The following is a 27,438-nucleotide window of genomic DNA, read 5'->3' on the forward strand; positions in this document are numbered from 1 at the left end:
GTGCACTGCAGGAATAAAAGGCAGCTGTGACTACCTACTTGGAGAATCGACGTTACTTAAAACATGACATCTCTATGGTGCAGTATGTTCTGGTAAGACAGATGAGTCAAGGGAACTTCGCTGAGCATCAGCTCATCTCTTGCCTTTAGGAGAAATCACTACACAGAGATCAAGAGCAAGCAGTGGAGCTGTACCCAGACTTCATTTATACTCTCTAGTAAACCCCAAAGTTTTATAATAGGATACAAAACAGGTATTTAGGATTTCAATTCAAAGTACATCTTTTTTCTTGCAGAATAATTGATTTTGCTGATGCTATATTTAGGAAAAAAAAGATGGAGGAGGACATGGATGAGGACAGGAAACAAAAGAGATGAGGCTTTAAAACCAAGTTGTGCGTTTACTTCTGCGTGGACAAAAAAAGGACAGCACTTAAATGCTGTCTCAATTCACCATCAGGACAACTTTATGCGTCAATGAGAGTGTTTCTTTCACCACCAGCTCCGAGTATGGCTCTTACGCATGGAGAATTTTTAGGGGTGAGCAATCAGAGTAACCTCCAGAGTTTCTGCCTTTGGGGCACTTCTGCTTGGAGTGCTTGATGTTCTCTTGACCTAGGAGATAGGTGGGAGGGAAAAAACCTCAAATAATCACCCCAAACCAAAGTCCATAGATTTTTAGTGTTCTTCTCTGGGCAACCAAGGGCATTGCTTCTTCAATACTTCATTCACAAGAGAAACCTCCAAAGGAGGTTTGGTTTTATAGTGCCTTGTCAGAATCAAACAGCCTCAGTGAAGAACTGGTGGGTCTATACCATGCAAATGCTTGATAAAGACATGGCATAAGAGATGACAGCCATAAAAACAACGTGGGGAGTGAGAGACATGAACTCTTTAAGCCTGATTTTAAAGAGGAAGTCTGAACAGTAATCGTTAACTACCTCTCTGATTATACAAGAAAATGATATCATCAGCAAGATGAAAGACTGTACAGAGAGACAGCAACATTCATTACTTCCCAGCTGAAATCAGAAAGACTCAACCTGGAAACAAAAGCTCCTCTGCGGTAGGGTAATTAAACACAGAAGTGGCTGAACAGAAAAGGCTTTTGATTTGCCATCATACGGACCTTAAAGGTGCATTCAAACTTCTTTCCTGAAGGTGAACTTTCATCCAGTTACTGGAATAAAGTATTTGGTGCAAGTAGATGGAAGTGGGAATTTCCCTTCTGGTCTCCCACTACCCACTGAAGAAATGGGACCTGCCCACACTGAGGTCAATACTTATGGCTGTCTATAAGAGGCAAGGTCATACCACCTCCGGTGCTTTAGAGCAGCATTCTTGCCTGGACAACACCTTTGCCCACAGCAAAGGCCATGGGATGTTAAGCATGACACTTCTGCTAGAGAAAAGAGCTATTCCTACTTGCTGGCAAGGTACATTTCTCACTAGCCACAGGCAAAGAGTTTTTGTGGTGCAAAGCACAAAGTATTACACAGTCCAGATGGAGCTCATAACAATGACAACCAAATTCTCACTGGAGGGATACAGTTTTGCATGGCATAATTCACTACAAGTGAAAACCAGGCAAGCCAAGAGAAAGATATAATCTAATTATTGCTTGTTTCTCAGGACTGAAGGTGAGGGGGAAATTTAAAGGCAAACAATGCTGTGTTGCTCAATACGGAATGCTGCAATGGAAAGAGGTGAAAATTACAGTGCTGCAAGAAACATGTCAATTTTCAGTAGATATGGCACTGACATATATTAATATTCCTGACAAGCCAAGAATGTCAGATTTCTAAGCACAATATGAATCACATCTGAATTAAGAACAGCTGAGCCTGCACAACAGATATGTGTATTTATGAAGCACAGGAAATACTAAAAGCCAGCAAGTTCAGCTGTATATACGAATATAACTAAGAACTGTTAGACCACATGTATCTGGTAAAAAGCCACTTTATTGACAAGATAACTATAAACTAACAGAGAGACAAGATATTGAACATCTGGGCAAGATGTAGGGGGCCATTAAAAATGCCCTTTAAAACAAGGGGTCTGCTCTCATGAAAAGCTGTTCTCTCACTGAGACAGAAGGAAGGCCAATGGATTGCAAAAGCAATTCAAGCTCAGCAAAGCTTTTCATTGCTCAAAATGGTGACTTCAAGAGTTTTGGCAACACATCCTGAGGGCAAAAATAACCAGTGTTGTACCCAAGCTTGGGAAGGAGGAAACACAAAGCACAAGAACGGCTCAGTTAGCAGCAGAGGTTACCTGAAGCTATTTAACACCTAAGACTGAAATGGCCCATACCTGGATCACCTTCCAAAGAAGTCTGATTTAGAATTGTTTAAAGTGTTTTCTAATACTGATGAGACTCTTCAAGAAAGCAGTTTCATATCATTCACTTGGACATCAAATTAAAAGCAGAGTCACAGGATGTAGTATGAATAATGCAGAGATGTCACTGTAAGATTTTGTTGTGCCCTTGCTTGGTTTGATTCATTAAAATAGTAACTGAGAAAGATGTTTGCTAAGCATTTTTGAGTCTTAAAACAACACCACGAGATAAATCAGTGAAACATTGGAATGGAACACTGGGACTGAAGTAAATGACAACGCAGGGTAAGATATTCTGGTTTTATAAAGTATTGATTCCTCAAGCCAAGCAAGCGGATGAAAATAAACCAAAGAGGAGTCCTGAGCTGTATCACAAACACTACCACCACCTTGGATTGCTCACTTTTATTAACAACACATCAAGAGCAAACTCAACTACATGGCTCAAAGGTGTCTTCTCTCCCCCAACCACCACTCAAGGCACGTGTTATAATTATCACTGCCACCTTGATTACTATATCCCCCCAGCCTCGTCCTCCTCACTGTTTTGGTTTTCAAGCTATTTTGCCTTCCTATGGTGAGGAAATGGTACAGAAGAGGCTGACACTGTGCCAGCTACCAGAAGGAAAATTAACTCAATCCCAGCCAAAACCAGGACAAAATTAATGCCCCTGTGCCAGGCAAAGGACAGAGGGCACAGCATTAAGATTGACACACATATCCCCAAATAACAGTGATGGCACATTCCACACTTTGAAATGACAACAGTGAATATATTTTGGACAATGTCCCACCTCAGTCCTGCTCTATACAACTCAACATTTGCTTGGTAACTGCTTTCACAGCATCCCGTTTTTTTAACTACGCAATCTTAGGTCCGTGCTCCTGGATGTCAGCTCAGCTGGCACCCACTTATGTATTCAACTTAAACATGTATTGCATTCTTTACATGTATTTCATTCTTTTCAGACCCTGCCTCAATATCCTTCCATACACTTCACCCAGGCTTCTTCCTCCTTTCAGATGCCTTTCAGATAAGCAAGGACAACAAAAACCCCACAAGCATCCGTTGTTTGTTAACACATGCAAGAAACAGAAGGGTGAGCTCCACCCAGCCAAGTACCTGCTTTGAAGGTCAACCTCAGAGCTTGTGTAACAGTCCTGTTATGCTTGCTCTCCCTGGCAGTTTTACAAACCTGTAATCACGGCACTACATGAGTGCAAATCCCCATCCTTAATTGCTTTGCCTGGTTCCGAGTGGGAACTTTAATTCAAGTCTTCCTCTCCTCAGGAGGGTGCCTGAACCATCAGAAAACAGAGTGATTTTTTTCTGGCTCACTAACCATTAAATAGCTCGCACAAAGCAGAAAAGGAACTGACTCAAATACTCATGCAGATTATTTTATATTAAATACATTCAAATTTCTGAGCCCAACAACCCACATACCAAGCATTTCTCTCAGATCAAAAGCCCCGTTTTCTGCTCTCTCTCACACACAATCCCACATCTCAACTCCAGCCTCCTACCAAACATCCTGGGCACTTTATTTTCAGACTGAGTGCGCTCTAAAAATTACTTGGTTTTGCTTCCTACCAGCTACATTAAAACCCATTACGAGATGAGTAATAGCCGCATAGCTGGGGGATGGATCTCAAGTAGAGCTGCTTGAGACAGGCCTAGCTTGGAAGTCACATTTCAATAACCCATGTCCTGTAGCTGGGCACTCTCCTGAGGTGGGAAAAAACTCAAGCTTCTTAGGCTGAAGCTGAATCGAAATTTCTATTATCCCATGCAAATCCTACAGTTAGTAACAGATGAGAACCTAAAAGTCACACAGAACGGGCTTATAGCTGAACACCACATACACAAGTAGCTTTTCCCAGCCTCACTTTACGCTCAGATACATCAGTGACCAGGGCAGCTCTAACTGCTTCAGCCAACAAGGTACTACTCAAATCCTGACCCTTGTACTCCCAAACACATAGTGAATGCAGACTGCTGGCTGCAAACAAGCATTCAGCAAACACCATCAGAACCTGCTATTACACTGCCTCACATAGAATTTAATCTGTAATGGCCTTAAAATTAAGTCTTTAAAATAAAATGACTTCACATTTCATTGCAGATCTACTTGAATATGCCGTATTAAAGAATAGGCAGATGCATTAAAGAAACCTAATGGATCTTATCTTCCTCAGGGTACAAAATGGACAATTAAACTGAATTGCCTCCCACCAACTCAGGAGGAGATATCAAAGCATTTGAGCAACTCAGGACATGTTTTTAGGGGTGAAAAAGTAAAAAAGGTCTATTGGTTACTTATAAACTTGGCCCCAACTACAGAACCTCTGTTAGTAACTGCCTGACACAGTGTTTAGCAAATTTGTTCCAAAAAATACCCTCCTCATTAGGCCATGAAGCAAGGAGCAGGACTGCAAGCTGGCCATCCAAATCGATTATTTGCTCTTTCACACTAGATTAAATGTTGAGTAACCACCACCTTCAGTGCAGCTCCAATTGAGTCAGAAATGAGGACTGAACTTAGCATAAGGCTTCCATTAACTCTTATTTACTTGTGAGAGAACAGGAGGAGATGATCTTCTGATATAGTTGAACACCAAGACTGCAAACAAACTACTTTTGCAAGTCAGAAGAGAAGGATCATGGCCAATGCAGTGGTCTTTAACAAAGAATAGATGCTCTTTGCTGCGCCTCAGTTATTTACAGACTTCAATTTTCTCTTAAAAGCATTCACCCTTGTATGACCTACGGCCCACAAGCTTGCTATTCATGCATCCTTCCTGCAAGCATGAAGACAAGCCTTAACAACATTCAAAACTTACCTGGGACCTCACAAAGAGCAGTCCGAAGCACTAGAGATCCCAGATGTGGAGGAAACAGCTGGAGTGCCGACTTCATGAGACAGCTGGAGATTTCCCAATAAAAGTCAATGCAGCTTCCCATCCCAACTTTTCCCTGTTCCAGCTGCGTGTTGTAGATCCCTGGGGAATGCACTGGCTGAGGTATTCCTGGTAGCATGGTTTCATGAAGTAATGTATATATCTGGTTTGTTTCTTATTGTCATGGGACTAAATCACATGCTGAGCTTTACTTTGGCTAATAACATAAGGAGTAAAATCACACAGAGGAGATTTAATATGCCAGTGATAGAGGAAAAGAACAAATTTTAGCCTTTCAATACTATTCTAGCTTGAAAAAAACAATATAAAACCTTCGACATGGTGGTAGCCCCAACCAAGCTGAGGGGAAGAGACCAGAGCAAAGAGAATTTAAATGCTTCAGTCCAGGCTGTTTTGGGTAAGACATGGCAGAGCCTGTTCTTTGCTCATTTCATCAGCTCCAAACAAAGGTTTTGTCACATGCTATAATGAAACAAATTGTTTTGCCATATAAAATAACTATGCTTCCTTATTGCACACTTACACCAATATATGGAGAGACTGAACGTTCTAAACAGGTCAGTTGTCAACAGCTTGTAAATCGGGGGGATTTTTAAGCAGCATTAGTCATTGTTTTAAGCTTAACAAGTGAAGACTCAGGCAGGAAATATGATGCATAAACAGGAACGAAGTCTTTAACACAGCATTCAGTAAATACACCAGTCGAAGAGCAGCCAATCTGTCAGTAACCATCATCAACAGTTCCGAACACAACTGCTGGTTGTACAGTGCATGCACTCCCAGTGATGTTTGTGTAGTTTGCTACTGAGCAATGAAAACCATCATTTTTTCTCTCTACTACCCTTCAGCAATCATACCTTTAAATCCAGTCTCCTTCCTCTCCAAATTTTTATGGTCCAAAACCTTACTGCAACTTTTGGTTGTACATTACTTATGACTGAAAAAAAAAAAATATGCCACCAGTTCCCATTTATGTGCCACGAATATGCACATACATCCCCCTCATTCAACTTTTATTAGCAGTAAAATAGTCACTAAATAGATTCAACTGCAAAATACGGCCTCCAAATTTGGTACATATTAGCACATGAACTTGAGGAGAGGCGAACCTTTCAGAACCCTGAAACAGCTGCACTGAAATCTCATACAACCATAGAATCGTTAGGGTTGGAAAGGACCTTAAGATCATCAAGTTCCAACTCCCCTGCCATGGGCAGGGACACCTCACACTAAGCCATCTCACCCAAGGCTTTGTCCAACCTGGCCTTGAACACTGCCAGGGATGGAGCATTCACAGCCTCCCTGGGCAACCCATTCCAGTGCCTCACCACCCTAACAGTAAAGAATTTCCTCCTTATATCCAATCTAAACTTCCCCTGTTTAAGTTTGAACCCGTTACCCCTTGTCCTGTCACTACAGTCCCTAATGAAGAGTCCCTCCCCAGCATCCCTACAGGCCCCCTTCAGATACTGGAAGGCTGCTATGAGGTCTCCACGCAGCCTTCTCTTCTCCAGGCTGAACAGCCCCAAATTTCTCAGAGGGGAAACCCCAACTACTCATAGCAAAGGACCAGTTTTGCTTCTCCTTCTTAAGTCCAGGTCTAGAGTGACCTTTATGCTCATATTTACTGGTAAAAATCACATGAGGCATCTCAACTCCTATTTGCAATGGCAAATTTGAGTACCAAATGTATTCCCAGAATCGTGTGCACTGGAGAAAGGAAAAGGGAGTAGACAAGACAAACATTGAGAGAAAAATGTGTAAAGTGGTATTATGTTATTAAAACCTTACATTTAGAAACAAACAAAGTAAAAAAAAAAGTAGTTTTAACCAGGTTTAACTTTGCTTTTTCTTCTTTAAATTCAAACTGACCCAAAGCAAAAACTTTCATTGCAAAGGAAGAACAAAATGCAGTGTGATACTGGTAACGCAGCCTTGCATGGAAGCTAAGACTCGTGGCCAGGTCACAAGTTGCTCTTGTCACAACGTCACTGCGGCCTCTTGACAGATTTAACCGAGTCAGTTAGGATCCAATTTTTCCACCTAGCCCAGGTCCACCCTGATTAAACACGCTACATATTCTCTTTTGCCTCGGGGTATTTATCCAATGAGTTTGTCCAGATGCGTTCTCCTATGATTGCCAACCAAGAGCCAGAAAACTGGCTTTTCCACGCTATCCCAAGGAAGCCGGAGTTATTCCAAGCATGAGTGATAACGAATTTGAAAACCAAACAAACCCCAAAGAAAAGAACAAAAAGAAAACCACTCAAGAGTTGTTCAAACTAACAAGTATTGTCTATAATGTAAATAGTTTAGAAATATGGTAATTAAATAATCTAAAAAACACTCTTAACTCTGCTGTACATTTATAAACATCAATATTTACAAAAACTTTCTGCTTTGTTTTAAAGGATGAGGTTTGCAGTTTGTTAATGATCAGAGTCTTTTACTCAGATTGATTCTTTGGTGTCTTTGCCAATTTCTTAAGGTTTAATAAAAGTGTTCAAACTGTGAATTTTAAGGTAGTGGAACCAGGCTACATAAGGAGTCTGTATTATGCGCTTCTTCCACATTCTAGTCCGAATGAAAAGCAATGTTCAGCGTGTTCTTCGAAGTATTTGTGCACAATATTTAAAAGAATAAAAGACCAAATTCCCCATTATTGAACTTTGGAGAGGATTTTCAATGACTAATCATACTTCACTCGCACTCCAGCACGTGTAGAACCTCAGATAGCAAATGGGACCATCAGAAGGCTCAGACATACACATGTGCTGCTGTGCTTTGTGGAATCAAGGTCAGAGAAACCAGCTACAAGAGATGGCTTAGCACTGTAAGTAAGGGTGAGGGCTTCCCTCCACCTTGGGGACGGAGGAGAGGATAAAAATCAATTTAAAAGAAAGGCTTTTTACTGGCCTGAAATATGTGTGTTCCCTTTAGATGTCAGTTACTTAAAAGAAATAACCAAAAAACAAACCTCAAACAATAAATAATGGAATTACACATTTCTTCATTAAATAGCATTCTTGTTACCAACAAAGTCTTCCATAATTTTCTTCAGTCACAGCAACAGACAAAACAAATAATTTGCCTTAATATAGATTGCAACTAAAATATACTCTAGATTACCTTAGAAAATATTACTGTAAAAATTCAGTGGGGAAGGACATTGGTTTAAACCAACTTACAAATGTAGTGAACAATGCTAATTTCTTTTGTTTAAGAACAAAGCAATTTTAAGGTTCTGATCTCATGTCACAAAACTGAAAATTCATGCTTAAAACCTGCCACTCAATTCTTGATGTCTGTGCTGTCTCAGTACTGGAGAGCTTAAAGACCATAATCTGATCCTTCTTCCTTCAATGGGAGCTGATAAGACACCATCACGTACCCACCCCACTCTCACGCACACCCATGCTCTCAGGCTGTCCCTGCTACAGTGCCACCACCATTACATACAACGTGGAGGAGGCACTATGAAGCTCTACTGCCTGGAGGTGACCACCACACACACTGCGTGGTGTAAGGCTGGACATCCTTCCTCGCTCATGCTGCTGAGACATGGACTTCTGGTCACTGCTCAAGCAGGCTGGACTTGAACCGATACAAGTTGGTGACAAAAAGGTTCAACATCCCATTACCAATCCTCTGAGCCGTGAAACTCAGAAATCACTTATTGTTTGGAAATCTGATGCAATGTCAGGCACAATAGGGAGAGATAATCCTCCTTGCTTGCCATAGTTCCGGTGCATCCATTAGCAGTGGTAAGGTTTGTGCTCAAGGAACTGCAGTCCAGGGTTATAAGATATTAAAAGGAACTAGCACAGTTAAATAATATGAGTATACCTGCTTCACCTGCTTTTCGTATTTTTAATATTAAATATTTTGAAAGTGACAGTGTTAAACTGAAAAGCCATCACCGTTGCTTTCATCTCCCCATTTCCATTGGTATAACGGATACAAAAGCACTCCTGGTATTAGAGAGGCTCTTTTGGAGCAAAAAGCAAGCAGAGGACACTGGCAAGAGCCTTACGATGACTCTATAATCCCTTGAAAATAAAGAGTGAAACAACTGCACATTTTGGCCCCATCTTTTTTTGACAGCAAGACCTTTTCTTTTTATAATTGGAAAAACTGTTTAATAGATTATTGGTTTTATACCTAGCACGTAAACCACATTCAGTAGCTGAATTTCAGTATTCCTTTCATTTGCTGCTTTCAGACTAATTGCAAAGTTTAAACCTGCAATATGACTGGGGTTTTTCTTGTTTGTACACATTTAAAATGCATCGTCATAATGTATGTGCACTTCCCACTCTCTAACCTGAAGCAAACTGAATTTCAGAGCAAGCGAGAAAAATCTATCACTGCTTTTGATACAAAAGGGTTTTGGCCAATTTCTTTCCTTTCCTTTTGTTTTTCTGAGCGGACCCAATTCGGCTGAGAACCCGTAGATAGAATTCCAACTGAAAGTGAAATAAAGCAGGTTATACATTCATGACATTTCGGGAGTAATAATGAACAGCAACTGCTGCATCACTTCTGTAATGTCACGTCTACACTACAGCGAGGCAGCACTTCCTGTTCTCACAAATAATGCACTGAGACTAAATGAGGAATAGTGGGGAGGAGGAAATCACACATAAAGGGAAAATACATCAGAAAGATTATTGCACAGGAGGCACTGTATGAGAAACAGAATACATTGGCATCCAAAAAAATAATCTAAATTTGTGTACTTTTAAGTTAATGTAAAAAACACAGAGGCTATGCCTCTTTGTAGTGTACTGTCACTGTTAAAAACAGACTTACAAACAGCCGCCCATTTAATAGGGAATGTCAGGAAAGAAGAGGGCCTGAATTTTATGGGCATCCCAACCAACCACAGTAATTAGGAAAAGAATAAGATGAGCCAATGTATAGACCCTCAAATTAAATAGGGTAACCACATTTTTTCCTTTAATTTCCAAATCATACTCGTACAGTACCCTAGGACATGTTGATTATCAACACTTCCCTCTGCCCTGCAAAACCACACACCCTGGCAGACACGAGACTCCAAAACACACAGCAGGGCTCTGAAGGTCTTTCTACTGGTATCTTTCTGCAGGACCGGTGCCTTGATTTCCACACTTTGTTTGCTTGAATAGTTGCTCAGCATGCCAATTCAAACCAACCACTTCCCTTGAGAGGCTTCCTTCCTTCTCCACTGCAAGTCTGCACGCTTAATGTGAAAACAAACAAACAAAAAAGAAACCCAACAGCAATCTTTAAAATGTAATATTGTATAGAAAGCTTGGACCTTGTAAACTTGGACCAAGAAACCAAAAATTAAGACCTTCTAGCGTGTGGTATAAAAACCCCAAGGAATTGTATACCTGCCTTCTGACTTCACAGAAAAATCAGAATTTGCATAGGATATACTTTGTGCAAGGCAACAAGCCTCTTCAGTATCTGGAATATAACTAATCTTGCTCAGAGTTCTTCTCTTCATGGATATCAGATATCATCAAATTTGTGTTTTAAGTAGTCTTTCATGACCTTGGCAATGGGTAGTTCATCAAGTAGTTTTAGGTTTTGAAGGCCTATACACTGACGGATTTTAATTCGGCATAGATCTTGCAAGTTCCTGGGCTGTCCTGAAAAGACAAAAGGAACACATAAAAGTAAAATGATCACATTTTAAACACACCTTAAGAGATCATTTTTACTCAGTAAAATCACACATGTTTGCTGCATTCTAAGAGGCAAACGGAAGGGAAAAGTGACAAGGGAAAAAGGGTGGAAGTTAACACCTTTCTAATGAGCAAGTCAGTGAAATCAAGGGATGAATCCTAAAAATACTTTTACACGTACATAATTTTACTGATGCCAACGCAAAGTGACATTATCCACGTGAGGATTCCCATGAGGTGGCAAAATACACTTAAGCACTGTAAGAAACACCATTAATGCCTTCATTTAACTTTCTGGGGCCTTTTTCCTATCACTGTAACCTGGGGGGGGAAGCCCTCAGTCTCAATCCTTTTCAGACATTAAGACAAAGACTTCTACGTTCAACTATAACAGCACCAGGCAGCTTCCTTAGAGACTGAGGCTTTACAAAAGTTATTCCAGGATCGCGTGGCAGAATTAAAGATGGTTTTTAGCCCTTCTAATGAGAAGACAAAGCCTTTAGGCTTTGGATGCAGCCACAACTCCATCAAACAGGGAGAGATGAAAATCCGAGTTAACCACTGTCCGGAGAGGAAAAGCTTTACTGACAGCACACAAACTGCAGAATTTCTGATGGGGATTTGCCAAAACAATCAGTTCTTTTTCAAAATCCTCAAACTCAAGCACCTTGAAAAACTGTTGCCCCCATGCAAAATAATGTAAGCAAGGATAATCTGCATCTAAACATAGCCAGCCATGAATCCCAATGAAGAAAGAAAGAAAAAAGAGCAAAGCAACAAGACGTTGAGAAAGCCTGTCCCAATATACCCTTCTAGCTTTCAGCACTGGGGCCTTTGGGTCTTCCTAAACCAGAGACTGCACACAGATCCATGTCTTTAATAGCTGTGAATGGCCTATCCTCTGCAAATCTGTCTAATGCTTTTTGAACCCATTCATACTTTCAGTACCCAAAACATCCTGTGGGCAACAGATTTCACAATATAATTAGGCGTTGGCTGGAAAACTACAAAGTGCTGTTATTTATTTTAGATCTGCTTCCTGATGGCCCCGGTGCGTGCCGGCCATTCTTGGAGGGACAAAAAACCCCCACGTAATTATTCTCATGCCAGTCATGATTTTACATACCTTTATATTAATCTCCATCCTCCACTCACGCTCGGTACCTCTTTCCAAAGCTGAAGACTTTATTTAATAACCTCCCACCATGGAAACAACTCCAAACCTCTGACCTAACCAGCTGTGTGCCTTTGTGCTTCTTCCTCATTCTGCTACATATCCTTTTGGAAAGGATCCCAAGAGCACATTGAAGCTGTGCTAATCAATATTTTGATCATTTCCTTAACTGTGTCATGGCTAAAGAAACAAAACCAGAGGTTTACACAGTTATGGCACGTGATGGCCGTCCGAGTCAAAATACTCCATGAACAACATAGGTGCCTATGCTGGTACCAAGGTAATCTGCTGCTATATATGCTATAATCTGTATAACTGATAATGGTAAGAGACAGTGCTTGCTCTTGCAAAGAAAGACATGGTGATTTTACTGAGTTGCCTGCTTGAGTCAATCATTTCTTTCAAAACAAACACAAAACAACAAAAGCAACTTGAAATAACTTAGATGGACATTTCCAATTAGCTTTCCTGAGCTGCCACCCATTAAGCAGGATGTTTTTGAAAGAGGAAATGCCTTCTGTACAGGGCTCAAAGGTGGCTTTACAGTGGTCAGTAGGATGCTGTCAGCTCACGGGGCACCAGCCTGTGAGGAGGAGACTGGAGGGTTTTTCTCTCTGGAGCCAGCCCCAGAGCTGGCTCCAGAGCCAGTCCCTTCTTCCATCCCCCTCCTAGCTCAGCAATAAACCTTCTATCAGCTAAATAGACATTGACATTATGAGTTTATTAGGCTTCCATGGTAAGCACAAAGACATTATGAAACTATTTCCTGTTTTCTACTTTGGGCATTCTGTACGTGGTTTCAGTTACCCTTTTAGTGAGTTCCTCCTCTCCCCCCCCCATGGGTTTTTCTACAGAAATGGGCTGACAGACAGGTACACACTGGGATTTACCTTCAGCACTAAAATTATCTGAGGTAAGCTAGCAGAAGTAATGCATGAAAATAGTCTCAGCCTGTTTTTAAAGAAATTAGATTTGAGATTAAGAACATGAAAATTTGAGTGTCCTTTATATAAGTTTAAAATACTTTTATTATACTTATCACCACAATATCTAAATGTAAACCGAGTTTTCATTATAGCCTTCAGCTGTGACTTAGAATACAGTTCATGTGTTACTTTGTCCACTGGTGGTTTCTTCTTAACAATTTATTTTATTCCACCTGAAGGAATGAATTTATACAACTTGGACAGCAGCTAAATGCTCGAGCTTCAGGGAAAGAAAAGTTACTTTTGGAAAGAAACCAAACAGAGGAATCTTTATGGTGATAAAGAAATAGCTCTAATGCCTGGAATGCAAATGCAAACAAGGTTCAGAAAGGATGCACCATTGCTGAAGTTAATTGCAAAAAGCAGCCTTAGAGGATATAGAGGACTTCAGAGCTCTGCGTATTTTCGGTAGTAGAGTACAATAATACAGCAATGAGACACTGATTTCTGGTTTCAGAAATTAATGCCTTTTAATTAACATCCTACGGGGTTTTTTGAGAGCAAAATGGAACAGACAACTTAAAACACCCAGAAGAAATTGGTCATCAGCTAATTCAGAAAGACCCAATCGTCAAATGTATGACATTTTCCCCCGATAAGCCTAAAAATATTTCCTGGGAATGTGTTAACAATGGACATTTCCAGTGTTCAGCACCAGTTGCTACATCTAGTGGCTGTTAGTGTCTTAGGTCACGCCTTGCGAATTCCAGGGTTATTAATGCATTTGTGATTTATTAGAAACGGTGTCTGGAACACTTACTCATTCTTGGTTGCATCTGAATGAAAAAGGAAAAAAAAATAAAGGATTACAGAGCAATGTCAGTGAACCTTGGTTTGGCAAATGAAAAATGTTATTAGTAATTTGGCAAAGCAAGACAAGTTAAATGACGAATAAAGTTCTGCTTAGAAACAATTAGGAATTAGCAGCTTTGCTTATATCCCGCATCACAAGTTCAGAAAGTTATTTAAGCAAATAAGCTAGAAAGGAAGAGAATTAAAGATAAAAGAAACAGAAACCCCCCAACAAATATAAAGGTAAGATTGATACCATTACTACTATCATGCAAAACAGTCACATAAAACTACTCATCACCTTAAATAATGCCACAACACATCCCCGATCCTGTCCCAAAAGGAAACCCTGGTGATGGTTATTCTGGATGGTTATTGTTGGGCTGTTACATAGCCCCAGTTACCATCAAGGCAGCAAATACCTGCTGCTGTTGTTGTATTTTGTGAGCTTTAGAGTGATACTCAGATAAATTAAAGGTATTAATTATAGGGGGAAAAAGAGAGATGTACAATTCATCTTTTGTCTTCCACAGCTCGTGCTATGTGCTGTAAAGTAGAAATTCCCACCAATGCACCTCTTGTGTGTGCTTTCCCAAACATGACAGAAAAGTTTCTTTCAAAGAGAAGAAATGTAAAACATCAGGATACAAAATAAAGAGGAATTGCCTTTTGCTTTTTTCTCTCTAGGGGCAGCAGACTTCAGTACATATAAAATTGAAGCATTTTCCTAGCTCAGCTCTCCAACTGCTAACAAAGTTCCTGAGCTGCTTTCTTTTTTTCTCCTTAAATAACTAATAATTACTTTTAAAGCCTCAGTTCATTATTTAAGTAAATATGATTATTATATTGGCCTTATCTGGTAAAGCAATGTTTTCGCAACATTTAACATGCCTTTTAAAATGCATGTTTTAACAGCAAGAAATTATTGCAATTAACCCTGATTTCCCACTCAATACCCCATTCCTTTCCTTTTTAGGATAACAGAAAAAACATGAAACTCTATCTCGCAGTTTGCTATTCTATCCCAGAGGCAGACAAAACTCACATCTAAGATTTACTACCTATACAAAGAACTGTATGTCATCATTACAACTGCCCCACAGCATAGGCGTTTAGACTGTGCCTGCCTGTTTTTACTATGCAGATCATGCTCCCCAAGAAATAAAACACTAACTCACTTAATAGGTCTCTAAAGATCATACAGACAAAATATTAGACCTCATACCTCTGACAACACTGATTTTTAGAGACTCTCACCCAGTTTTAAGCAAAAGCATTTTAAAGGTGGAAAGAGAGAATCCCTACCAGTGCTCTCCGCTGAAGATACAGAGCACCTGCACAAAGCAAAAACCATGAACTGATCTATTCTGTTACCCAAGAGAAAACCTAGGAATAACTGAGATTAATATACTTGTAGTCTGCAAGAAGATCCTCTCTGATGTACTGTTCCACCCACTAAACAAACCAAAAAGTACTCTTAAAAGCAAACAATCAGTGCCATTTGAAGCAGACAGGCAGTTTCTGAAGAAGTCAAAAGATGAAACAAAACACTGGGGTGTATTTCAGAAGCTGCCCATAGTTTTCTCTGAAATATTAATGCATTGCTCTTAAAAAAACCCCTACACAACTTAGAGTGGTATTTCTCAAACTGAGCTTCTGCTTCCCCTGGGAATTTTTGAAGGCTGAAAGCAGCATCAAGAAACCATTTGGTAGTTTCTCTTTTGCTACAAAGGAAACGTAAAAATAAAGGTTTTTGTGAAACATTAAAAACAAAGTTTAAGCCAGGCTGATGTATGGCTGGTGGCAGCTCAGTTCCTCTTGAGTATCAGAATAAATACTTATATCCACAGCTAACTGTGAAACCCATCCTTTATTTCACAACTGTGAAGAAACTCTGCTAATGCCAGCATAAATTTAGTTAGGATTTTGTTGGCTTTTTTGGGGGGTTGTATATTTCAAAAATATAATTGACCTTATCAATTGGAAACTCACACCCATCAGCCAAGAAACACACTGAAGAGGATGCGCAAACAGGATCATACGGAAAGGATGCGATCACCTAGTACATCACTGTGCTGAGCTCAACAGGAATTCACTGGAATAGGAGTAGGTCTAACAGTTTAGCAAATGCATTGTCTTGTACTCTGTAAAAAATAGCAGGAGGATAACCAGAGAAGATACCTGGTTTTCCAGCACTCAAAGTCTCAGAGAAAGCTAGTGTCAAGAATATACGAGTCTGAAATACTAATATAAGATATGCAGGGCTGAATTTAGAGACAAAGAGAATTACAGAGTGTTCACTGAGAAAGTGAACAAACTCCTTGAACAGGTATCCAGCTCAAGAGGACAAAGAGCTTTCAATTCTTTTTCAACTGGATATCATATACAGGTTGTTTTAAAAGTTCTAGTTCAATTTTGTGCTCACTATGCCTCTGTTAGAATACTTAAGCTTGAAGTATGTTTGCACTGCTCTTCGAGAAATAATTCTCCACGAGTTTTAGATGTCTATTAGATTTCAATATATCTGGCACAGAAAATATATACCAAGGAGTGGATTTTGGACTGAAAATTTATATATGGAAAGGCAGGATGCCAGTAAAGCTCAATGTTAAATTTAACAGGTGTATTTAGCAATGAAATTAAGATTTGAATATGCTGGGGTAATATTATTTTCTTAACATATTTTGTCATGTTTCCATAAATTCAGACTTACTGAATTTGCTGTGGAAATTCACCTAAGGATTTCAATACCAGAATGTTCACCTATCTTTAGGAGACAGTAAGTAAAGTGCTCTGAAGCCAGGCCTAAGATGCACTGTTAGGCTGTTCTTTTAAGAGTACAGCATGTGTGCACAAATGGGATTGGGGGGTAGTTACACCTTACATGCCACAGGTAAAAATACATATTTGTTTCTTTTTTTCACTTAGGCCTCTTCAAAAAACTCAAAGAGTACAACTGTATAAAGCTATACAAGAATTCAACTGCTTAATATAAACAGCTGAGTTAGTAGCTACATTCTTCAGTATCACACTAGGTGATTCTGAGTTGAGAGTTAAACAATTATTCCCTCTTTCTAGAAAGAAAAATTGGGCTATGTCTTCATAAAGGTATCAAAAATTATACTGCCCTTCAGCAAATAGGTACCTGCAATCTGCAGAAAGCAATCATGATTCAGATAGCATTTATCACTGATCCAGCTAAAACGATCACTGTAAAATAAGCCTCTTACCCTTGTTCCCTGTGTAACTCTGGACGACAAGGCAGACTGCATTCATTAGTGCAAGGTTCCTAGCAGCACCAAGGAAGCAAACAGCCCAAGCTTGCAATTCCAGCAAGGTTGTTCTATGTTATAACAAACATGAAGGTACTGTTTCCTTTGTGATTATCCACGTAATATAATACACAGAAATCTACTTAGCTCGCTATGACATTCTGTATTCATAAAAGTTTATATAGAGACCCTTTCTTAAAATGCTCTTCCACTGAAAAAAAAAAATCCTAGTGAAAAATTACCTTTATTTAGCAAAGGGATAATGACAAAAAATACGTAAGGATTTCCTTAGCAGGAGCTTTGTCTAAGTTTCTCTGCACATTTACAGTGCTACATAAATCTAAATACGTTACACTCTCTAGTCAAAGCCAAAGATTTGCCTTTTCAAAATTTATAAAGAAAAGGAACATAAATGAAGTATTTGTAGTTTCATTCATTTGATGACCTTTAGATCTTGTTCCAGATCTGAAATTATTCTCTGATACCTGTTAACACACACGCCACATTACACCGCTGCCGCCGTATCCATTTACTTTGCTATTAGCCTCGACACAGACAAGCAACTTGCATGGCCAGTCACAGACTCTCTTGTCTGCTATCTCATCTGAACAGTGATTAAATAAGAGCTATGGGGAGGGGGAAATGTTCAAGCTTTTTTTAATTCCCCTTTTGGAGACCATAACTGAATTTCTAGTACCTGAGCATTTATTTAAATTACTTTTCCAACACTTGCATTTTTTCCTACCTCTAGCACCCTAAGTTTTAATATTCTCAGATCCCATTCAACTTCAGCATAAATCCTTCCATCCAGGACTGCAATTGTACATGTTAATTCTGTAGATATATACACTACCGAAAACCAGAAAACATCTATATGTATCTCTATCTTCCTATATACATGCATCTCAATTTTTATTTGTAAAAGAGAGGGGGGAAAAATAATACATAAGTGACTGTCTAAACTCCAAGTTAGCAGCAGACTCATGATGAAAAGCTTTGCTGTTCCTAACTTGCAGCTTCATGCTTAAATACTGAGACGCGACTACAGAGTAACTTCCTTCCTCGTGGGATTATTCTAGGAGCAAAGGAATCTCTACCTGTAACCAGGAAGAACATCAAACCCTTGGGGTCAAATCCCGTATCTTCTTGCAGACTTTCAGAGCCAGTATTGAGTATTTCTGAGAGCTTGGTTTCCTGGCTGTTATTCACAACCAGGGACCTGGGCTAAAGGCTGTGATTATTACTGATTTCAATACCTACCAAACCCAAAAGAAACTCACATATGTTTTCTAAGGAACTGAAACTATGCAAATATGTTTTCCAAATATAAAAACCAAATAGCTACTTGCATCTCACATGCAGATTGCTAAATAGCATCCCGTTTATATGAAGCACGTGACCGCTTTCACTTGAAGACACAGATTGGTTTGATAATTCCTTGGTAATTCATATATTAATCTTTAAGCTTAACAATTCAAACCTACTGCAAAGTAAAAACTAATTCCCATTTTACTATCAAATACACTTTTCAAAACTGCGGGTGCACACAGAAAACTTACAGCTACGGATTTCTACATTAAGCACTTAGTATGATGTTCAAATAAACAAAGCAGGAATTCCCGTTAAGTCCTACAACCAAGGCACTGTTACCAACCACAAGAGGTAGTTTCAGGAAAGCTTCCACTAAAGGCATTCTAGAGAAGTCTGTAAAGTTTTTTCTTCTAGTAAATACACATTGCAATAGACTCGGAAACAAGATTCTTCCCCGAAGTGCCACAGCGCGAGATCCCAGCAATTCCTGTACGCAGGCTGATCTAATTGGGAACTCCAAAATCCCAGCGTGCACTTTATCCATTGACTCTCTCCTACACCATCTCATTAAAGCAATTATTTATAAATACCATGGAAGACAGTGTTTGGATATCTATAATAAGGGCAGCAGAGTCTGTTTATAGCTGTTTGTAAACACGTAATAACTTTGCTCAGATGCACAAAGCTGAAGTGTTTTTGTCAGCACTAGTCCTCCCTGCTTTCCCAGTGATCCTTCCATCAGTGCAAAGCTGGGATAGTTCCAACACTGTTACACTGCCCGCAAATTTAAGCTATTTTGCTTGTAGCAGAATTTACTTTTCACTTCACATTAAACCCTTAAAGATATGGAATCTGCAAAGCAAGTTACAGTACCAGTTTCCAACTTTCTGAATGAGTCTTTAGACATTGAGGCAGCACAGAAGCAGCCTAAGACTTCACACTCACTGATGTGTCCTGAGACTGAAATATTGCAAGTCTGGATATTATATCGTCTACTAATAGTGCTACCATATAACGAGAGGCTCCCAAAAAGGAAACCAGAAAGAGATGTGTTTGAATGAGAAAGGGCAGAGAAATAAAAATAACATCTCTTAGTTACTTGTATTTCTTAATATCAGCTTCGACCTTTCCAAAAACTCCCTTTAGATTTCAGACAAGAGCAAAAATAACACCACTAATCATGAAGACAAAAATGAAATTCCAAATGCTTGTGTCAGCTACTGCCAACAGATCTCAGCTGATTCACCCCCAGCCCACACTAGATTTCAGTTTCTTTGCAGAGTATGTAAATTGCTTAATTCTCATAAAAAGCATCCAAATAAAAGGAACTGTAGGGCAAAAATAGGATATATGAAATACTCCATCCTCTGTAGTGCAAAGATCAGCCTAACTGGATAATTTATCCGGCCACTTTAACATGTTTGAATTAGCAAACTCCTAATGAACAATTCCCAAATGCTTTACTCAGTTCCGTAATTATGGAACACTTTATAGCATTCTATGCTGAATGGGAGAAAGCTTCCAGTACACCAAAACCCAATAATCAAAAGTGACCAGAATATTAGGAGCCTAATACTCTCTTTAAATATCAGAAGTCACGATGAGTTAAAATCCCTTTCGTATTTCAAAGGCATCCACAAAAATCAAAGCTACACAGCACAGGAAACCCCTTCAAGTTGCACCAATGAACTAAGCCATGTCCTCGTCTGGTTTAGGAGAGGGAAGGAGAGAGAAGAATATGGGAGAACACAAAGCAGCAAAAGCTCTTTCTGCCCTATTTGTAGTGCCAGATGAAAAATGCCAGCAACTGCAGAGTACTTGCACAGCAATTAAAACAAGAAAAAAAAGCAAAAGACACTAAAGACCCCTAAACAAACAACAAAACAAAGCCCCAGACCCCAAACATCTTTGGTAAGCCCTAAGGCCATTCACACAATGAGATTTCACAGTTCACTTTTTTAAATGAATGCTTCCTGTAGCTATTTAAACAAAACCAATTTAAATGAAATATACTTAACATTAGCATCTTTGCCGAGCAAGAGATTCCCAGTATCACAATCCCTTCACCTTCCCAGAAATTTCCTAGTGCATTTAAATAGCATCAAGGGGCAGAGAGGAAGCATTTTTTTTTTTTCTGGGGCTAAATTCAAAGAAGGCTTTTAGAGGACCTTGTGTCCTGTGATTAACTTCTCTTACATACATACTTGTCACTTCTTGTAAGAAATCCAGACAGGGTCGGCTACTTCCAGAAATACTTATTGAAACAGCCAGTGGGGTCTGTCCTTCATAGTTCCTTGTGTTAGTGTCTGCTCCGTAATTATACAACATTTGTGCACAAAGCACATCATCTCTAAGAGCAGACAAGTGTAAGGGTGTCTGTCCATCTTCCAAGCGACCCAAGTTTGTATCCGCCCCTCTCTGAAGGAACATTCGGCAGTAAGAGTGATTGCTTTTGATCACAGCGTATCGTAACAGGAAACCATTTTGAATGTCGATGTTGGCATTGTGATCCAGAAGGATTTTCACACAGCTTGACCTCTCTCGGATAATGGCCAGCTGAAGTGGTGTAGTACCTTTATCACTGAGCGGATCAACCTCGGCCTTGAACTCCAACAGGAGCCTCACAAATGAGTCTCTGCCATAGTGGGCTGCTACATGGAGGGGAGTCCAACCATCGTTGCTCTTTGCATTAATAATGTCACTTCTATATTCAGATTCCAACATCAAGCGTGCAATCCTCGCTCGGCCATGCATGGCTGCATAATGCAGAGCAGTGAAGCCTCCAATTAAGTCCTTAACTGTGGGATCAGCTGAAGTTAAAATAAAATTAAAAAATAATTAGAAGGCATTACAGTAATCCAGTGCTGCAAGAAAAGAAATAATCAAAGGGTTGAGTGTTAAGTCTTTTCAGGCATAGCATGACAGGATTATTTTGTACTTCAAACTAATGCTTGCTTTCAGGAACATGCTTTTTTTGAGAAAAATTTAAATTATATTTAAGAAAGTTACACAAAAAAAAATCCTTTTTTCTTTTATATACATATGTTTCCATTTGACAAATACTTCTCCGCATCTTCCTAGCACTCTTAGGCTAATTACTCAAATCTCCGTCCATCCAGTTTTCCTCCAGCTCTACAATATTACATTTCTTTCTTAACATTCAACTTTGTTTTATTTTCCCTTGTGTTGCTTCTTGGTCTTAAAAAGAAGCATGTGTAGAAACATCTGCTGTCCCAAACTGCGGATGTTTTGTGGTCTGGCAGCATTGTATTGTTTTTAGGGTGTAATACTGCATTAGGTAAAATGTGGTCTGCAGGATTTCCAAAGCATGTAAGATATATGTTATTCTAGATTGTCTTGATAAAGTCTGTTTTTACAGATGATGAATCTGTTCTGAATTTATAGTTCTACAAAAAATTTCAGATTTTACAAGAATGTAAGCAAATCACGTATGGAAAGAGTCAGGGAAAAAACATCAGTGCAGAATACAAGTGATTACACAGAGACCTTTACCCTACCCCCCCCCCCCCCAGCACAAAAACTCAGTCTCATTTATGAATTTTAAAATTAAAATAATCAAATCAATTTACTTCATTGCCTCAGGACACCAAACCTTGTAAAGCAAGTGCCTATTTCATGTACCAAATTAATTACCAAGGAAAAGATGCCTGCCTCATCACCTCACCTAGAGAACAAGCCAGGCTCTGAGGTTTCTCCTTCCACCATATGCTGCCTGCTGGATGCTAAAAGGTACAAACTACTGTGTGGAAGTTTGAGGCACTTTCCTAAATTTCCCAGCTGTTAAAAAGAGAGATAGTGAATGCACAAGATACTAGTCTTGAGTTGACATGTTCTCAACATTCCTGTTTATCTATTGAAACAGCTGCTGGGGTATGTCCTTCACAGTTACCTGGGTACAAAGCACACCGTCTGTAAGAGCAGCCAATTGCAAGGGTGTCTGTCCACCTTCCATAAGCTTGACAGCCCCATCCTTGCATCCTGGCACACAGAATTCTCTCTCATTTCCTCACCTATACATACCATGTTTAGAAGGAAAGCAGCAGTCTTGGGAGGGTGGGGAAAAGAGTAGGACATTGTGAGCACAGGTTTTAAACTCAGGTGAAGGTTACAAACACCCAGTGCTCACACACACTGCTTAAGAGGAGCTCTTGCTCTCCTGTACCATGTAGAAAGGGCAGTATTCTGCTCAGCTTCCATCACACTCGAACAGGAGGGGGAAGAGGGTGAGAGACACCAGTCTTCACCTCAAAATTCAGACCTGCTATAAGTTCAGAATACAATATATATTGCAAGCTAGTTTAGTCTGAACACATCTGAATCCACAAAGGTGCTAACATAAAACAACAGGAATAGGCTTCTCAATATGGACCTACTGTGACCATATCCAGACAACACACCAAGACAGACATCATACCAAAATAAAAGGACTGGCAAGAGTACAGAATACAGCTGCAAAGGTAATCCAGCAACTTTAAGTTTTTTTATAATGCAAAGACTGAGGTGAAGAAGACAAACAAACAGAAATCCAACATACAAACTAATGCAGCTTGACTACGTGGAGAAATAAAACATGAGAACTGCCTCTAGTATATAGAATAGGAACCTAGAAGTAACAACAAAAATGCTAAGAGAACTTTAGTAGTGACAGCCTTCCTCGTCTTCTATAAAAAGCAGAAGTTTCAGCACCCTGTAAAGTTACCCGAGTTAAAGTAATAGATGAAGCATTCAGAGGTCGGCAGGAAAATGAAGGCAGTGACTGAATAGGTGGTTCCTAACCTGCACTCTGATGATGTCCAAAATAGAGAATCAGTACAACCCACCAAGTTATTAAAGACAGATAATCTTTCAAAGTGGCGTTCGCTGCTCCCAGGATCTCTTTCTTTGCACTGCTCAGACTATTCTACATTACCTCCCGACAGTTGATAAAATAAGAAGCATAAGCATGCAAAGGGATGATACATTTGGAGAGGTAGAATTAAGGAGAAGGTGGACATACTGGAAAAGAGACATTGCTTTTTACCATTAAAGAGAACCAAAAAAACCCCAACCCTAAGTCATGCAAGAGTAGTGTCTCAACAAGAATAGGAAAGTAAGTCTCTCAGTTGGGCAAGGAACAGAAACAACTAACCGTCCAAAGTGAACCCAACAGTAAAACTTCACGATAAATATATTGTAATTCCCGTTAAGATGACAGGCTTTTAGGGAGCTAATAGTACCAGTCTCCCTCTTGATTAGGGAAACAACTTTAATCGAGCAAAAAGTCTGTTGCTGTTCAGTCAATGTTTTGCTGCCATCTCCCGGAGAACTTTTGAACTTCACAAATTTTATTGGCAAAACCTGAACCTGAATTACATTGCATACATGTTAGTAAAATACACGCTTCAGAGGTGATGTTGCCTTAAGAACTTTAGTTGTTGTCAGGGATTTTGTTTCATAAAAGGCTTTGGCACTGGTATCACGGTGGGAAGTACCTTTCTCCCCCTGGAACACACAGTAGAAATAAACTGGGAATGATTCTCAGCTTATCTTTCAGGATCTGCAGCGGGTATAAAAAAAGTTCCTGGTACAAGCATATTTAACTAGAAAGGGATGAAGACAGCACTTGCCAGCATTTCTTTATCTTGCCTCCATCCTTATTTCTTTTCAAGTTTCCCATTAATTTGGGGAAAGCAGAATCTAGAAACATAAATAACTGCATTTGGTAATTTTTAATGTTCTTAAATATAAGGCATAATGCAATGGCATTGTATTAGGCCTTAAGCCCAGCTGGTATTCAGAAGCACGCAGCTGCTGGCTCACTTCCCTTCTTCTCTCCCCCCCCGCCTCCTCCTGGAGGGATGGGGAGGAGAATCAGAAGAATGTAAATCCCATGGGTTGAGATAAGAACAGTCCAGTAACTAAGGTATAACACAAACCGCTACTGCTACCACCAGTAATAATAATGATAAGGGAAATAACAAGGGAAGAGAATACAACCGCTCACCACCCACCAACCGATACCCAGCCCAACCTGAGCAGTGATCTAGCCCTTCCGGGTAACTGCCCCAGTTTATATAGTGGTCATGATGTGCTGTGGTATGGAATACCTCTTTGGTTAGTTTGGGTCAGGTGTCCCGTCTCTGCTTCCTCCCGGCTTCCCATCCTCCCTGGCAGAGCATGAGACTCAGAAAGTCCTTGATCAGAGTAAACATTACTGAGCAACAACTAAAATCATCAGTGTTATCAGTGTTGTTCTCAGGCTGAGAGTCAAAAACACAGCACTGCACCAGCTACTAAGGAGAAAAATGACTGCTGCTGCTCAACCCAGGACAGGCATAAACCTTGAACTGCTTATAAAGGGTACCAAGTAACTGCTCAAGCTCACCTGAGATTGAAAACTTGCAACACTGATATCCAGATTACATTATTTCATGTTAAAGTCTAGCACCTAAGCTAGTCATTTAAACTCTGCTGTTAATGAAACTCTTTTCTAATACTGTAGCCTAAAGGATATATACATTCTTAAACAAGAGTCTGATACTTTAGTTTCAACTTACAGCTCAGTGGGACAGTTTCCTTACTTACTTGATGCCTTCTTTAGATCACTATCACAGCATCATCTGGGAAGTCAAGAAAGCAATGCTTCTGGCTTCATAAAGTACTTCTATTATTTCAAGCTTACTTCTCCAAACTAGGGCTTCATTCTGACCACAAGACTTAGAAACATGACTACTTATAGCTTCTGGTTTGAATTTTCTAGGACAACATTGATACAAAGACCTCCAGGAAAGCATTGCTGTTCAGACACACACACGCTTTATGAGCTGATTTAGGGGGATGAACATTTGGCATTCTCTAGTTTCTCCTGGATTCTGCATGACCTTACTAAGGTTTAGATATCTTGCAGCCAAGACTAAAAACAAACAAACATGTCTGTTTGGCTACTCCTGTTACTCTTCAATTTCTAGGAGCTTTAGTGAATCATTTCTTCACTTTAATATGAGTAAACAGAGTTAATCCAAGTCAAGTAACCAGCTTAATATGAGTAATTGTCCTGCTACATTATTATTGAGAAGACACTGCCAAAGGACAGCTAACTACACACTTTCAAGACTTTAGCTCTTTGTAATGTTAACAGTGGTGACTGGTTAGTAATAAAATACAGTTTTTGTCCAGCATGAGATCATGTGTCTCTATGTCATTTTGAAAATAAAAAGTACACTAAAGAGAAAACAGGCTTGTTATGCAAAAATCCAGCATTACTGAAAATTACACTCCTTATTTTGTGTTGTTTTCCTGGGGAGCTTTGTGACTTTGGATTCTTTCTATGGATGGAAAGAGCTGGAAAGAGCAGGCTTCACAGAATCTTCACTTTATTAAAATGAGTCAAATACACAAAGAAAGTCAAAGTCACTATTTTTCATGAGAACAAAGTTTCTCTGCGATTCTGATCAACTTCCTGCCTTCCATCACTTGCTAAAGAGTATTTATTATCTGACCTATTACCCCTGTATCTAGTTGGTATTTCTGCTGGCTTCATCTTTTAGTCTGGACTGGCTTTTTAATGCATTTCCCCCATATATCTGTGTCTCCTTGCTCAGCAGATAATAAAAAGCTTCCTTCTGTTCCACCACCTCCACTCAAAATCATCCAATCTGCATGCACAACACTGTCCTCTGGCTCTTTTCTTTGCTGGTAAGCAATGATGGAAGAGAATTAAAAAAAGCAAAAGCAGAAGGCAGCGAGGTCATAACTCCGTAAGAAGCTACTTTTTATTTCCAGGTCAGTGACCAGATTTCTTCTCAGCTTTTATTAGCCAAACGTCATCTCTGTCCCACTACCACACAAGACTACATCAGCAGTCTTACAGCATCTCAAATCAGAGGCACAGCACTCTTCCCTCAGCAACAGCCCATTGTGGTTTTCTCATTCCTGTATTATGAATGTATTTCCAGCTCCGTTAAGCTTCACCATCCCCTTAGACAGCCACAACTATCACCAGCTGGCCCTTCCTTCCCACCAACACATCAGTTCCCTCTTCCCTCCAGAACTCCATTCACTCCCTCTCACTACCAATTTATTACTAATATGCATAGGTAGTTCAATACTCTGCCATAAAATTCACACCAGAAAACTACTTTTTCCTTCACACCAATATCATTTTGGTCCACAGGGATTAAGCACCAACATTGAAATAATCCACTTCTTGAGAAAAAGGTGAAGACTGTGTGAGGAAAGGTAGACACAAACCTTTCACTAATGAGGCAAGCATGATTAACTCTGCTTTTAAGAGTCATCTCATTTGTGACATTAGTATGTTTTAAATACTCATTATCTTCGATGCTTCTGTTTTGAGGTAAAGCAAGGCAAGGCATAAAACGGTGCCAATTTTCTGAAGCAAGGCTCAGCTACAGGAAAGCTGCTGTAGATGACTAACCCTCACACTATTTGTTACTCAACTTTCTAGTCCTTGTGATTAAATGCTAGACTCCTTCCAGAACAAGAGCTTTTCATTAGAGGCAGTTTTCAGGAGGCATCAGATTCAGTTGGTAGTTCATATAGGAAAGAGTAACGACAAAAATGAAAACAAGACACTGCACCAGCAGCTATTCAATATCGAAACCTATACAATGAAAATACGTAGGAACACATGAGGGTGGGTTTGTTTCAGATCATCAAGTTCACAGAGCTAAAACCAACCTATTCCTAGCCTTACAGCCTAAGGATTTTGAATTATTAAAGAGAAGGCTTGAGATTATCCAAATACATTATATATATATTAAAAAGTAGAATTTTAAGTTAGCTATTAGTGCAGTTTAGTAGCTTTCTCCCTCTTCAATAAAGACATGAGGGTTTGGCAATATTATGTGGTTAGCATACGCAGTAGGTATATCAAGAGGGCCCAGTAGTTCACGCTGTATTTTACTACTGCTCTTACAGAATATACCACCGATCATGCAAATA

At 39.6% G+C, this 27,438-nt stretch overlaps 1 protein-coding gene across 5 annotated transcripts in view; it reads right to left on the reverse strand.

Moving 5' to 3' along the window:
- Positions 1-7,536: 7,536 nt before the first annotated feature.
- ASB7 (ankyrin repeat and SOCS box containing 7) overlaps positions 7,537-27,438 on the reverse strand; it is a 30,173-nt gene continuing 10,271 nt past the window's right edge. For 3 of the 5 annotated variants that reach the window (XM_057431010.1, XM_057431011.1, XM_057431012.1), the window contains 2 exons: positions 20,679-21,284; positions 7,537-10,903 (listed from right to left, as the gene is read on the reverse strand). In XM_057431010.1, the coding sequence (XP_057286993.1) occupies positions 10,764-10,903; positions 20,679-21,284 (746 nt within the window). In that variant the 3' untranslated portion in view covers positions 7,537-10,763. Of the gene's footprint in view, positions 10,904-12,433; positions 13,876-20,678; positions 21,285-27,438 lie in introns of those variants that run through there. The other 2 variants (XR_008975106.1, XM_057431013.1) reach the window with 2 other exon arrangements.

The sequence above is a fragment of the Pezoporus wallicus genome, unplaced genomic scaffold (genome assembly GCF_028554395.1).
Source record: "Pezoporus wallicus isolate ANWC-B61680 ecotype Strahan unplaced genomic scaffold, APGP_CSIRO_Pwel_v1 contig_8548, whole genome shotgun sequence".
In the NCBI taxonomy this organism is placed as follows: domain Eukaryota; kingdom Metazoa; phylum Chordata; class Aves; order Psittaciformes; family Psittacidae; genus Pezoporus; species Pezoporus wallicus.